Below are 14,568 nucleotides of genomic sequence, written 5' to 3'. Positions count from 1 at the left end.
GAACCAAACTTGACAATTCAATTATAACGTGTCTATTCAAAGATCTGCTTCCACAAAAAAGCTCTTTAATCGCTGAAATTTATCGGTTTCAGACTGGCCATCGATGAGTCCTGACTTGAATCCTATTAGTTAATGTATGGGACATACGATAAATGTGTTTGCTAATAAACTACAGTATTTGACTATTGATGACTTGAAGAGCTCTATCGAGGATGCATGTCACAGTTGTGATGGTGAAACACTACAGAATTTAATTAAATCCATAGAGGATAGTGTGTTTGAGGTTATTAGAAAAAGAAGGAAAAGTCTGGTAGTTATTAAAAGCTTGTAATTTTGGTAAATCTGAATTTTCTCTAAACTTTTGAGACAGAAATTTTTTATATTTTCAATACTATAAATATTCTCAGTGTTCTTTCGTAGATTCTTTTTTTTTTAAATTCTATAAATGCTTCAGGTATTACCCTTTAAAAAGGTGCTGATTTTACTCGCCGTATTTTTCTTGTTATTTTAAGAAAAGTGCATTATCTAAACTTTTGAGACGGACTTTGCTTTTCCTCATGTGAATTATCTTTTAGTACATTTAACATGAAATACGTAAATTCCTTTTTTTTATGAGCTGAAAATCTAATCAAGTTTCGAACATACGTCTAATTAATCTTATTAAACATACACGTGGAAAATCTTTTTTTTATTTTTCAGTTAAAATATCCAGTAAAAGAAGATCAAAGCTTTTAATGAGCTTCATCATCATTTAAGGATTTTTCTTATGCTATTAAAAGGCATTAAGTTAACTTGATTAGCTAAACAAGGAACAGAATATTTCAAAAAATTAACTTTTGCTTTAATAATGCTTATGATTTAAATAACATAGTTTTTGTACTCATTTTCCTAGCTTTGCTCTTGATTTTTGAAATTTTGGAGAATTATTGTGTGTGTGTGTGTATATATACTGTATATATACAAGTAATTCTCAACATACAATATAAAACATGCTAATACAGTCGAATCCCGTTTTAACGAATACCGTTATAGCGAAAATTTCGTTGCAACGAACACTTTTCTAAACCTCCACATAAGATTGCATAGGAACAAGAAAATTCCTTTATAGCGATTTCTCCGGTCTCTTGGATTCGACTGTAATAATAATAATTGAAAAAATTCTACGGGGCCTCAGGCCCATTACTTGAAGTGAATGAAGTGAAAATCTTGAGATGCATATAAGTAGTGGGAAAAGGGGGTTACTGGAACAAAGGACTTAGTACAGTCAAGGCTAGGACCGGAAAAAGGCGCAAAAGGCGTTCGATGTACGCATGCGCGTCAGGTGCTTCTTGGGGGGGATTATTCATAGGGTCCTTGAACTTCGGGAATATATTCTACAGGACTTTTTTTCATACGAAAATTATAATTGATCCGTTATAAAAGAATACCCAATATGATGTTCTCAAGAAAATCGCACCTGTCCCCTACTTTCACTTTCGGAGAAGATCGTTATGCACCTGTTCACCCGGGGGACGTTCTCAAGAAGGTGCACCTTGCTCGACCTACTTTTACTTTCGATATTGAACACCTGTTAACCTGTGGGAATATGGGATATACTTTTTTTTCAAGGGGGACGTTCTCAGAAGATGCACCTTGCTCGACCTACTTTTGCTGGCCTTTCCTTTGGATATAGAACACCTGTTAACCTGTGGGAATATAGCATATACTTTTTTTCCAAGAAAACTTTCACCGCTGACAAAAAGCCACTTTTACTTTCGGTCCGAACACCTGCTAACGCACTAGCATTCTCATATTAAATCACTGCATTTTCTTCCGCAAGCGGATAACGCCAACTACCTATTTATACAGGTGCTACCCTCATTTTCAGTTGCTTCATCTGCTGCTCCTGAAGTAGTTCCACGTCTTCACGAACTCTCGTGTAAGTAAAAATTTAATATTTCTTATATTCTATTTTATTTTCGTTTTAAATAATTATAGATAGACGATAAAATATTTTTCATTATATTTTCAGTTATCTGCCATGGAAACAACATCCAGCAAGGATACTATGAACGCCGTAAAACGTGTTCAGAAGGAAGATGAGACCAACTCGATGAAACGTCCGAAAATAGCACCCAGCGAAGTGAGCATGTTTCCCGTATGTGATGGCGTACACCTATCGGTAGTCATCTTCAAAAATACTTTAAAAGTTCACTTACGAATGTTTGAATCTGGTGGAGATGGATCCCTTATCCCTACAAAGAAAGGGATATCGATGACGCCCTACGTATTTGAGACCTTACGGGAGATGATGTCGAATGAACCCCGAAAAGTATTCTTTTTTGTGGTATGCGAAGATCTGTTGGTGAAGTCAGACGGAGAAAAGGTGTTGCTTCAACCGATTTACAAAAAAGAAGACGGTACATTCAATACGGCTAAGAACTATATAACAATCTACCGCGATTGTTTCATGAAGTTAGCTGATCCGGCAGCGAAGTGCTCGTCGTATTTAAGACGTGTGAAGTGCATCGACTTCATGCAGGATTGCATGAAGAAAAACGGATCATTTTCAGAGACCGCGGATCCTGAAATTGCATATGCTGAAAAACTCAGTGACATGCTCGAGGAATGTATCAACGACATCTTCCAATGTGATGGATGTGATCTTGATGCCCCGGGTCAGAGTTCTCATGATTGTTTAAGCCAATCTTTTGACATACGACTCGTGCGATATTTCAACCGGGCGTTCGCTAAAATTAACATGAAGAGTATTGCTAGGGATTTGAATGTTCATCCGAACTTTTTAAACAAGTTAGATTTTGAAAACTTTATTTTACGCGTGAAGGACCTCTATTCACGTAAAGATCCCCTACCCTGTTGGATGCTATGAGGGAAATAGCCCCATCAACTTTCTTCTCCCCCCCCCCCCCTTAGGTGAATAAAAACCCCATCCGCTTGATGAACTCTCCTCACTTGAAAGATGTCGGATCTTAACGAAGATTTTCTGGACTTTGGCATACCTCTTGACGAACTGAACGCGTTGTGCGACTTCTACGAAATCGAAGAACATTTTAGCGAAGTGCAACCAGACTTCTTCGATACACCGTCTTCTCCGAAAAAGCAGAAAGTTACTGTAAGTACTTTTGATATTATTACTTCAAATTTATTTTACAATTAATTCTAATTAGTATATATTATGTTTGGGTTTGAAGAAAGACTTGATTTTGAAATGTTTAAATTTTCCGGTTCAAATACAGGGATTTTTCTCTAATACTGGATTACACGTTACCCATATGGAAGACTGGTTGAACTCTAAACATTAGATCCAACCCAGTAACATTTTAACTTTCACAAATCAGAGTTCAAATAATAGGAAGAAAAAAAAATTTTCGTAGAATTTATGAAATTCTGTCATTGTGCATTTGAATCAAAATATTTTAATAGACAATGAATTCCCAAGTTTCTAGAACATTGCAAAGCATTGACGGTTACTATATTATGTATCCAACTGAGTATAAATTCTCTTATATTTTATTGAACAATAAATATTTATCAACACCGAAAAAAGGGTTTTATAATGGGGAGGGGGCTAGTTTTGATTCAAAATAATCATACTTTGGTCACATGAGATCTGAAGTATTTGGGGGGGATATCATTATATATAAATTGATTTTGTGTGTGTATATATTCTCTATGGAAATCTACAATTTTAGATCGATCGTCGTCAAATTTTGCATATGTACCAAATGGGACCCGACTTAAACAATAGGCTACTTTTGTCAGACCTGGGTAAATGGGTTAAAAACTGTCTGGCAACAAATGGGTTTTGGGTCTCAACAATTACTTTCAGAACGTTTACTTTGGTTACCGTGGTTCCCTAACAATACGTTTCAGATATGCCTTTATTAATGGTTTGTCACTTCTGTCAGTGTATGTATAATAGTTTATGCCTTTATAATGGTTTGCTACATTTTCAATACTCCCAGTAATGAGGCTTTTCGAATAGACGTTATAATCATCATCGCTTTGAGGACCTGGAAAATGGTGATCCTCATTGAAATCAGTGTTAAAATTGCTGATTTTACTATAGAAATGCAGAAATTTAGTGGGGTTTTTCACCACATAAATCATTTAAAAAATTGTATTGAATTCTCAAGTTTTGAAATATTGAGTCCGTTTAGAGATACGAAGCCCAAAAAAATTAAATACGAAGTAATTAGTCGGGACTATTTTCGAGTTGGATATTCATGCAATAACATTGCTTTCAACTTTTCATTTATATCTTCTCAAGCATGAAAATTAATGTCTCCGTTAATATTCAACTGCATAAATTCATATAGTTTAAGTTGTTTTTTAAATTAATTATGGACCCATAAAGTGCATCGAAGAAATTCCACAGCTTTAACCAAGCATTTGCGGAAGCTGAAATAGGCAGATGGATAACTTGAAGTTCAAAAAGAAGGGTCGAAATACCTAGCTCTCTTTAAGAAAGGAAAAAAAATATATATATACATTTCTACGTTTCTGAGTCATCATATTGGTTAACTTAGACACGGTTTGCATGTCCCTCAAAGAAAGAGGGAGATATCAAGTGATCCAAAAAGCTTCATTGAAGAAAACCCGGGCAACGTCGGGTATTATAGCTAGTATTTTATGAAGCGCAAAACTTTTCCGGATTGACGTTTGTTAGCGTTAGATTTTTCTACTCGTTTAATCAAATCTATTAGACATATTTTCAAAATTCGTATTTACCCATTAACGGAGAATAACAAAAATAATGAGGATACCACTTCAGCCATTTATTGACAAAGGAAAAAATTAAAATTTCGAATGACAAATTTCCATACCAACCGGCGTTAATGGGTTAAGAAACGAAGTAAAAGTTTTATAAAAAAGGACCGGTATTTTCTGGTAAACCAAGATCTGATCTTGGAGAATGAACTCCAATGTTTCCCTAAGAGTTTTCCTGTGAATATTACTTCAAAGTCGCTTATATACTCAGTGACTCAAATCGATATGCTATATGAGAGATGTGAACAACTTAAGAGTTACATTAATTGAGAACAGGTCAGAAATATTTTTTTCCCAGAAGAGAAAAAACTTAAAAACCATAAATCAAAATTCCACATTTTTATGCATATTAAACAGATAATAATTAACCATGTCTGCACAAGGCAACTTCAGTATGGATAGTGAATGATATGTCTGACATAAGAATCGATTGAGATAAAAATCACATAACGATAAAATTAATGTCTTTCTCCCATATCGTCAACCATGACCGTTTCTTTCATTATAGTGTTTGATGTTGCCATTTAATCTTATGGGTACCTGATGTTTACGTATTTTGTTTTTCCATAAGACAACTATTTTTATTTATATGAATAGTGTATTATTTCAGATAAAATGAATAGATTTTTTGTACCCACTTCGTCAGGTATTTTATCTGTTTGTATTATTATTTCTCAGACGTTGTTGCATTTCTACTTTCAGGATGCGCAATCGAACTCTCATGAACAAGATGGTTGCTTGCCAGACACATCGAAACAGACGGTAAGTAATCAAATTTATAGATTACTGAGGAAAAAACATAAACATATGAAAGGATTCGAGAATTTTATTATTATTTCTCAGACGTTGTTGCATTTCTGCTTTCAGGATGCGCAATCGAATTCTCATGAACAAGATGGTTGTTTGCCGGGCACATCGAAACAGACGGTAAGTAATCAAGTTTATAGATTACTGAGGGAAAAACTTAAACACATGAAAGGATTCGAGAATTTTATTATTATTTCTCAGACGTTGTTGCATTTCTGCTTTCAGGATGCGCAACCGAACTCTTGCAAGACTTGTGGTAAGGTGTTTAAAAGGTTACATGATTTACGTCGACATACAAGAATCCACTCAAAAGAAAAAATTTTTACTTGTAGAAAATGCAGCAGACGCTTTTCCCGAGGCGATAACAGACGAAATCACGAGCGGCAATGCTTTCATGGGGCGGGTGCTCCCCCAAACCAACAGGAAGATGCGTTGAACACTTTCACAGTTATAGTGATAGAACCAACTTCCGATAACGCATATGACCCCATTCTTTTCTTTAACGAGGTTCGAGTCGAAATACAAAACATCATACTCCGGGAAGTAGGTGTGAAAAAGGCTCTTAAATTTTATATTGTGCTGAACGTTCTCTTCTCAAGAAGAACAGAATCCAATGAAATTGAATTTATACAACCTTTTTTCCGCTCGAGAGTGGAACTCATACATTCTGAGGATGAACTCGGTGATAAGATAGATTCAGCTATCAAAAAAATTCTGTCTTCGCTCGACGAGTTTACAAGAATGGGCAGCGGGTGGGTCTTTGATAAGGTTTTAAAATTAGACCTGAATATAGCTGCCTACAACCCATTAGCAGCAGCTTCTTACTTACCCATACCTCCATCAATCGTGAACAGAAAAGCGATTATAAACATCTCAAACACGGATAATAAATGTTTTATTTGGAGTGTATTAGCAGCCCTTCACCCCCAAGACGAGAATCCGCAACGAGTATCAAAATATCTACAGTTCGAGCATGAGTTGAACATGGGTGGGATAGAGCTCCCAGTCAAAATAACCCAAATAAATCGCTTTGAAGAACAGAACCCACACATTTCTGTCAATGTCTATGGGTTAGCGGATAATGAAATCTTCACGATGAGGGTGACAGAGGCAACCCAACGTCTTCACCACGTTGACTTGCTATACATATGTAACGAAAATACCAGTCATTACAGTCTAATAAAAAACATGAGTAGGTTGTTATCCCCTCTAACTAAGCATAAAGGTGCTCGGTTCTATTGTCCTTACTGTCTACACAGGTTTTCTAGAGAAAATTTGTTGGTCGAACATAAAGAGTATTGCAAACCTCACGGTCTACAACGAATATGTATGCCTAATGAAGATGAAAAATGGCTTAGATTCACTCAGCACCAGTATCAGCTACGTGTTCCTTTCACGATTTACGCTGACTTTGAGTGTATCTTAGAGAAAATTTCTTGCTGTACTCCGAACCCAACACACTCATCCACTACCCACACAGAAAAACATGTACCAAGTGGTTTCAGTTATATTATAGTAGGCCCTGACACCACACTTTATAAACCCCCAGTGGTGTATAGAGGAGAAGATTGCGTGCAGGTATTCCTTCACATGCTGGTGAAGGAGAACGCTAGCATTCAAAACATTCTTAACACCGTGAAGCCCCTTAACATATCCCAAGAAGACGAGAAAAAATTTCAGGATGCTGTTGTATGTATGACGTGTGAGAAACCGTTGGGTGGTGATAGAGTTCGACACCATGACCACATATCGGGTGAGTTCGTTGCAGCGTTGCATAACGCGTGCAATTTACAGCTGAAATATTCTAACCATGTACCTGTAATAATACATAATTTGAGAGGGTATGACAGTCATCTAGTCATGCAGGCGGCAGGGCTCTTCAAAGATCAGGATATCTCAGTCATCCCTAATAATTTGGAGAAATACATTTCTTTCTCGATTGGGGATTTACGTTTCTTAGACTCATTTCAATTCCTACCGGCTTCTTTAGATAAGTTGGTTGGCAATCTTACCCGTTCAGATTTTCGATTGACTGACAGCATTTTCGAAGATGCTGACCTACTTGTGAGGAAAGGGGTGTACCCGTACGAGTACATCGACTCGTTCTCTCGATTTTCAGAGACTGAATTACCACCCCGCGAAGCTTTCTTCAGCAGTCTAACTGGAACCGATATAAGTGTGGATGATTACACTCATGCACAACTCGTATGGGAAAAATTCGGCATTCAACATCTCGGTGATTATCATGACCTTTACGTAAAATCAGACGTGCTTTTACTAGCAGACGTGTTCGAACGTTTCAGGAACCTTAGCATGAGCTATTACAAAATTGACCCTGCGCATATGTATACAGGCCCTGGTTTGGCTTTTTCGGCATGTCTGAGGATGACCGATATTAATTTGGAACTTCTCACAGACATAGACATGCATTTGTTTTTTGAATCCGGTATTAGAGGAGGTGTTTCTATGATCACCCATCGTTACGCTGAGGCTAACAGCCGATACAGCGAACAGTTTGAACCCAATCAACCGACCAAAGAAATAGTGTATTGGGATGCAAATAACCTTTATGGTTACGCTATGTCCCAATACCTACCATATTCAGGTTTCCGATGGTTGAGCACAGAGGAAATATCTAACATAGACATCGCAAACGTTCCCGAGGACTCTCCGAAAGGCTATGTCTTAGAAGTCGGGCTAGAATACCCCAAAGAACTTCACAATGACCATAACGATTATCCGCTAGCACCTGAAAACATGGTGATAACAGAAAAGTTGTTTTCAAACCATATGAAGAGCGTGTGGGGGAAAATTAACCCGGAGGGGAAACCGTCCGAATGCACAAAGCTAGTTCCCAATTTATACGACAAAGAAAACTATGTAGTACATTATCGCAACCTCCAACTCTACCTCACCCTCGGTCTCAAAATAAAATATATAAAAAGGGTTATAGAGTTCAATCAAAAACCGTGGCTGAAACCGTACATTGACTTTAATACCGAACGCCGTCAAGCAGCTTCGAACGATTTCGAAAAATCGTTCTTCAAACTGATGAACAATGCAGTATTCGGGAAAACCATGGAAAACCAGCGGAAGCATGTTAACGTAAAAATTGTGCATAAGGAGAAAAAAGCTAAAAAATTAATTGCATCCCCAGCCTTTGAAGCCTTCAGAATTTTTAGCAATGGATTGGTTGCCATAAAAATGAAAAGGTTAAAACTGAAATTAGTTCGTCCTATGTATGTGGGTTTCGTAGTTCTGGACGTGAGTAAAATCAAAATTTATGATTTTCACTATCGGTGGGTTAAATCACGGTTCGGAGAAAAAGCGCAACTTCTCTTCACCGACACAGATTCGTTAACGTATGCAATCGAAACCCAAAATCTACACCGCGTGATAAAATCCAACATGGACGAATTCGACACTTCCAATTTTCCTCCAAATCACACCCTTTACAACCCTCATAACAAAGCAGTGCTCGGGCTGATGAAGGACGAATGCCCCGGTGACCCCATTCTATCGTTTGTCGGTCTTCGTTCAAAAATGTACAGCATTGTTACGGCTAAGGAAAACAAGAAAACGGCCAAGGGAGTCAGCAAAACCGTTTCCTGCAATCAACTGCATCATGAGCTGTACAAGTCTTCGCTTTTCGATCAAGTGCGGTACAGACATACGATGGTAAAAATCACGAACACTAAGCACCAACTCCACACAACCATGGTACGAAAAGTAAGTCTTTGTCCCCTTGATGACAAACGCTATATATTAGATGATGGGGTTTCAACATTAGCTTATGGACACCACGCGATTAATCCCCACGGAGAAGAAGAAAGTTGATGTAACCAACAGAAAAATAAATGCTTATTGTACATGTTTCTAAACGATTGTGTGTGTGTGTTTTTTTTTTTTTAACAACAGGAGACACAATTCAGAGAAGAAAATCTTTATTTCCAGTACGTTTTTTACAACTCAAGCCATCTTTTCATATATTTTTTATTTCTTATGTAATAATGCGGTAAACTTATCTCGTATAAACCTTGAAGAAACTCTTTCTCACCCGGAACAGGTTTCTTTTTTTGAATGCTCACGACACTGGATAACAGTTCGGAAATATTTGTATTATCTATCTCCACCCCTTTATACACAAGCTGACCGCTCGGTGACCATTTGATAACATTTGGGTAATCTTTAAGGTGACTTATAATTTTTCCCGATATTTCACGGTGAGATTTCGGTAAATTTAACAATATATCAGATGTTGCACTTTTCTTCAACGGCGGTTTACTGAGATCGCGCATTTTAGGTTCTTCTTCTTCTTCATCGAAACGGTCGAGTGGCGAATTGTTTCCTAAGGCAGTATTCCTCTTGTTCAAAATCTGTTGATAAAACTTTATTTTAACCTCGTTCGGTAATTCACTGTTCAGTATCTTCGCCATTTCAGTATCTAGTTCCGTAAGCTGCGGCTCTTTAATAACATGGCGGTTCATTCTATCTTCTGGAACAAGTACCATAACTTTTTTAGCGAATTCCATGTCCTATCAGACTTGAAATCAAACCGATTGCAGCGGGTAAAAGAACTTGAAGGAAACCACCTTTTTGTATGAGGATCTTTCTCTTTTTATAAAGAGGTGTTTTCCTCTTTGCTAACGTACGGAGCAAACCTTTATACTTTTGAAGTTTAGCTTTTTGGAGGGTGGATATTGGGATATTACCATGCAGTAAATTCAATGCACATTCACAAACGGTTTTGATGTCAGAATTTGGTAACCGCTTCAATAATTCTTTACGTTGTCTTTGAGGACATCCGCTTAACAATCTCAGCACTTGTTGCTTCCTCGCGGACATATCGTTGAATAAATAGTGTCGCTGACGTACCCAGTCTTTTAACGTCTCGGTTGATAGACATACTGCGTTTGCGTGGGTAACACGTTGGTGCGTAAACGCATTTTTTCATCCGTTTCTTGCCTAAGATCGATCGATAAATATGAATACGGAGATTTCGTTGCATCTGCGTAACTTTCTTCGAAAAAATTTAATTTCGTAGGATACAACTGTCTCCCCAAATGGGTGATTTGGTTCAAATCCCTCCGGTTTTTAAACAGGAAAATATAATGCGCGTTTAGCGTTATTTCCCGCAGTTTCTTATGAAAGAAATTCTGAGTTACAAAGATAACCGATAAATTTCGATGGTGGCTATACTTAGTAAATAGCTTAACCATTTTCTCTTCTCCCGATAACTCTGACATAAAATCATCGAAAATCAGTAAGGCATTGGAGACTCCCTCGAAATTACAATCGTCTCGGAATTCAACATCTCTAATTTCCTCGTGCAGTGGCTGAGATTCTCCGTAAAACCATATCACGCGTTTCGGTAAAGGTTTGATAAGCCTTTCACGATGTTCGAGCAGACCCTTTAAAAAATATGTTTTCCCGCTACCGCTTGCACCTGCACAGACGGCAGTGAATGGATGGTGTAACGTTAACGGTTCCATCGTGAAAAATGATGAGACATGAGTTGTGCAAATCAATTTTATTAAAAAGAAAAGTATTTTCTTACAAAGTTAAACACACGTAAATCGTTGTTCACATTGAAGCGAGATACAATAGAATTCATACTTTCACCCATACATTTACAGTACACGTAATAAATAACATAATAGCCACAAACTTGGGTATCAGCTGACTGCAGCGCCACGTCATTGTAGGTGAGTCGTTGATATCTTCTCAGAAATTTCGTGATATTACCTTTCTGAAAGTTTGAAGGATGTCTTCCGAATGAGTCAAAAAACTCCGCGGTCAAATTGTCATGAAGATATATAGCCAACCAATGTGTTCCAGACTCTGCACTGGTATCTGTGTTAACGATCAGAGCTGTAGGATAATTTCGTATTCTCGAAGGCAACGCGTCACTAGCGTAAACGTTCCTGAAAACTTTTTTCGTTTTCGGGTCTCTGCGGAGTGCTCGACGAATCTGTTCGGAATCCATCAGCCAGAGAAATCGCACAATACACTTCTCGATTTTGTTATCTCTATAAGGTTCTGAAACTCACCATATATGATTACCGAGATGGTTTTAGGTAGTGCTTTCGCAAACTTTAGTTCCACACGTAGATTACTATGTTTCACCAAGTGTAAGTGTCCGCAGTCGCTCTGGTCGGGGAGTAGGGAGAAACAAAATAGAGTGTAACCACTATGAAATTCTTCTCTGGTTATGTCTATGCCACGATCTTCCTCGACTCGAAACAGGTTATTGTAGGCTCTTACGGTGTTTCCGGTCTCAAAGTTAGGCTCTAGGGGTTTGTGGGGGACTGGTCGACCATCAACATATACGGAGACGAAGTTGAGATCGTAATGCTTGAAATCGAACGGGTTGCTTCTAAATGTACCGTTGAAAGATTCATTGTCAACTAGGCCGATGATAACTCGTTGAGGCATTGCACCCAGATACACATTGTCTTGGACGAATGACATGCTTCCCTGTGCCACAGAGTAAACCTTACAAAGTACTCTATTGATAGGGTATTTCGCAGTGGTCTTCTCCAATGCTTTAGCATGCCCGATGGCAACAGCTGGGTTAACTCTCACCTTCCTTACAAAGAGGCTGGCATGATCTATGTGCACGTTATAATCAGCTGTCGAGGATATTAGAAAAAACGATGGCTTCGAACGCACTAATCTAAGTTTAACATCTACCAAGTTGAGTAACAGTCTTTGTTGAAAAAAAAGTGAACAGTGTACTCTTCCCAATAGGTCGTAAGATCTGCTGTTTGCAATGTGTTTTGACCGCTCTTTCATACCTTCGTTATTTTCGTGGTCGGCCATGGAACCTGCAGTGTCCTTGTGGAAACCTTCCATAGTGAGGGGACCCATCTTCGCATCTCGACCATAGTTCAGCAAAGTTTCGATATAGGCTCTGTAAGGGTAGGTGTGAGACGAATTCGTGATATTCCTACCATTGAGAGAGACGTCCACTTGGGAGAAGAGGGAATGTAGCGGTAGATTCGCAGGAGAAACTAGGTCGGTATCAAGAAGTGGTTTACCGTCCTTCTTTGTGACCCTCAACTTGACGTGTAGTTGTGTGGAAGATAGGTCTATGTAATCTTCGGTGCTACCTGTAATGTTGAACTCAATCGGACCGTCTTTAATACTGGAAAGTGGGAGAAATTCAATCCATTCTCCACCTTCTATGGCGGTTTGAGTAGGGGGTAAAGCGAACAAATCTACTTCGCTTTTGAGACACTCGGGTGAGTTTGTCATGATGAGAGCCATCTTCTCAATCGAAAATATCGGGTGCTGTTGCCTTCCTAGCTTTCTTACGAATGACGTTTTTTCTCGCTAAGCGTTTCCTTTTATGTCCTCCGAGCATTGTTTTAACTTTCGTAGAAGCTTTATCACTCAGCAAGCGACCAGCCTCTTTTGCTCTTTCCACCGCAGCTGTTTTCAAATCTCTACCTTGTACGACGTCATTGGCAAAATCTACACCTGACCTGAGAACCTGACGGCCAAGAGCCTTCGCTCCTTTTTTGAACAAAGGCATAGCCGATCGGAAAAGGGAGCTGAATATTGAACCGAAACCGTAACCCCGTTGCAGTGGTATACCCTGATAATATCCAAGACCTTGACCCGCTTGGTTGACGTAATAATCAGTTACGCTATCTATACAACAGCGATACGGGTGGTAAGACATCATAAATGTTTCAGTCGGAAGTGGAGTTTAACTATCACCTTCCCACGTTCAAATGACACGAGATGACCTGTGTGCGTCCTTATATGAATGTGAACTGTTTCAAAACTCCTTCGGGCTAGAGGGATGTAGTGACCCCTCTCGAAGGCTGCGTTGACGATGTCGCCATCGTGTCCTTCGGTTTTTACGATTCTTAATAACGGGGCAAAGGTGTTGCCGACAATCTGCGGTTCGACTATATCACAATAAACGTACAACAGATGAAAGTCTAGTTTCGGATCAGCCGTGAAAGGCCCCTCTATCATCATTCCTTTTATCTCACCGGGTTCAAAACCTAGATTCTCTGCTATTCCTGTATGTAGAATTAACTTAGCACCTTTCCTCGTAGCCACCTTCACTTTTTTCGTGGTTTTGTTGAAAATCAAATCAATATCTTCCTTTCTAAAATTTCTCGTCATCACCTTAATCAGGTCTGTGGTACTCTCGTAGAAACCACAAGGGATGACACCTTTTTTTATCACTCCATCTCCAGAATTAAATTCAAAGCTGTTAGACCGTTCCGTTATGTTGTGGAAAGAATGGGGAAATATCAGCTCTGATAGAGCTACTTCCATATCCGAATCAAACTCTAACGCGCTGGGGAGTTTTGTGACGAAGTTGGAAAGGGTGTTATCAGGAAAGAAATTCATGCTCGAATCGCTTGGGAGCGTTAAGTAGAACGAAGCCATCTTGTTGAAATGAGTAAAGATGGATTGAGTCGCTGTATTTATATCCATGATATAAACTTTTCTGGATAATGCATCCACTTTACGAGTAGCTCTGTTTTACCTTGCCTCTTCCTTTTTCTTAGAATTTTTTCTATAGGAAAGGTGTCTTCTAGTGTGGTCTTCGTCATTTCATGTTCGTAAAATGTCCCTTTAATTTTTTCACCCATCAAATCTTTTAGTCTGTAGACGGGTATCTCCCTCGGTATGTATTCATCCACCACGAAAACTTCATGTGTAAAATTAGACTCGTATCCCTTTTCAAAAGGGTGTTTCGTACGAGAAATACGAACCTGGTCACCGATAAAAAACCTTTGTTTTACTTTTTTAACCTTTTTCTTCCCATAGAGGTTGCCCCACACCCTCTTTTCGTTTTCTTTATTAACTTCGGTAGGACTCATCATTATACTCCTGTGAAACTTATTATTATACCCAAAAACCAGATCTTGTAACACGTCTATGTATCTATGCGTGTTATTTTCTGTGAAGTATCGCCACATCCTCGATTTCAGCGTTTTATTGAACCTTTCTGCTATCGCAGCC

At 38.5% G+C, this 14,568-nt stretch overlaps 3 protein-coding genes across 4 annotated transcripts in view; 2 read left to right on the top strand and 1 right to left on the bottom strand.

Moving 5' to 3' along the window:
- Positions 1-14,568, top strand: part of LOC149087060 (uncharacterized) — a 52,909-nt gene that overhangs the window by 13,931 nt on the left and 24,410 nt on the right. The gene's annotated exons all lie outside the window — the stretch shown is intronic.
- LOC149087062 (uncharacterized) lies at positions 1,244-9,414 on the top strand. The gene is made up of 5 exons (XM_089231288.1): positions 1,244-1,918; positions 2,012-3,112; positions 5,473-5,532; positions 5,638-5,697; positions 5,803-9,414. Exons 2-5 carry the CDS (start codon positions 2,960-2,962, stop codon positions 9,412-9,414), a joined length of 3,885 nt encoding a protein of 1,294 aa, XP_089087414.1. The 5' UTR covers positions 1,244-1,918; positions 2,012-2,959.
- LOC149087061 (uncharacterized protein F54H12.2-like) lies at positions 11,563-12,846 on the bottom strand. Its single transcript, XM_089231899.1, has one exon. It carries the CDS (start codon positions 12,844-12,846, stop codon positions 11,563-11,565), a length of 1,284 nt encoding a protein of 427 aa, XP_089088025.1.

The sequence above is a fragment of the Pholcus phalangioides genome, unplaced genomic scaffold (assembly GCF_987345545.1).
Source record: "Pholcus phalangioides strain wild (caught in Gottingen) unplaced genomic scaffold, Ppha-v1.0 ptg000004l_1, whole genome shotgun sequence".
NCBI classification, from domain to species: domain Eukaryota; kingdom Metazoa; phylum Arthropoda; class Arachnida; order Araneae; family Pholcidae; genus Pholcus; species Pholcus phalangioides.
This window is presented reverse-complemented; position numbering and strand designations above follow the sequence as displayed.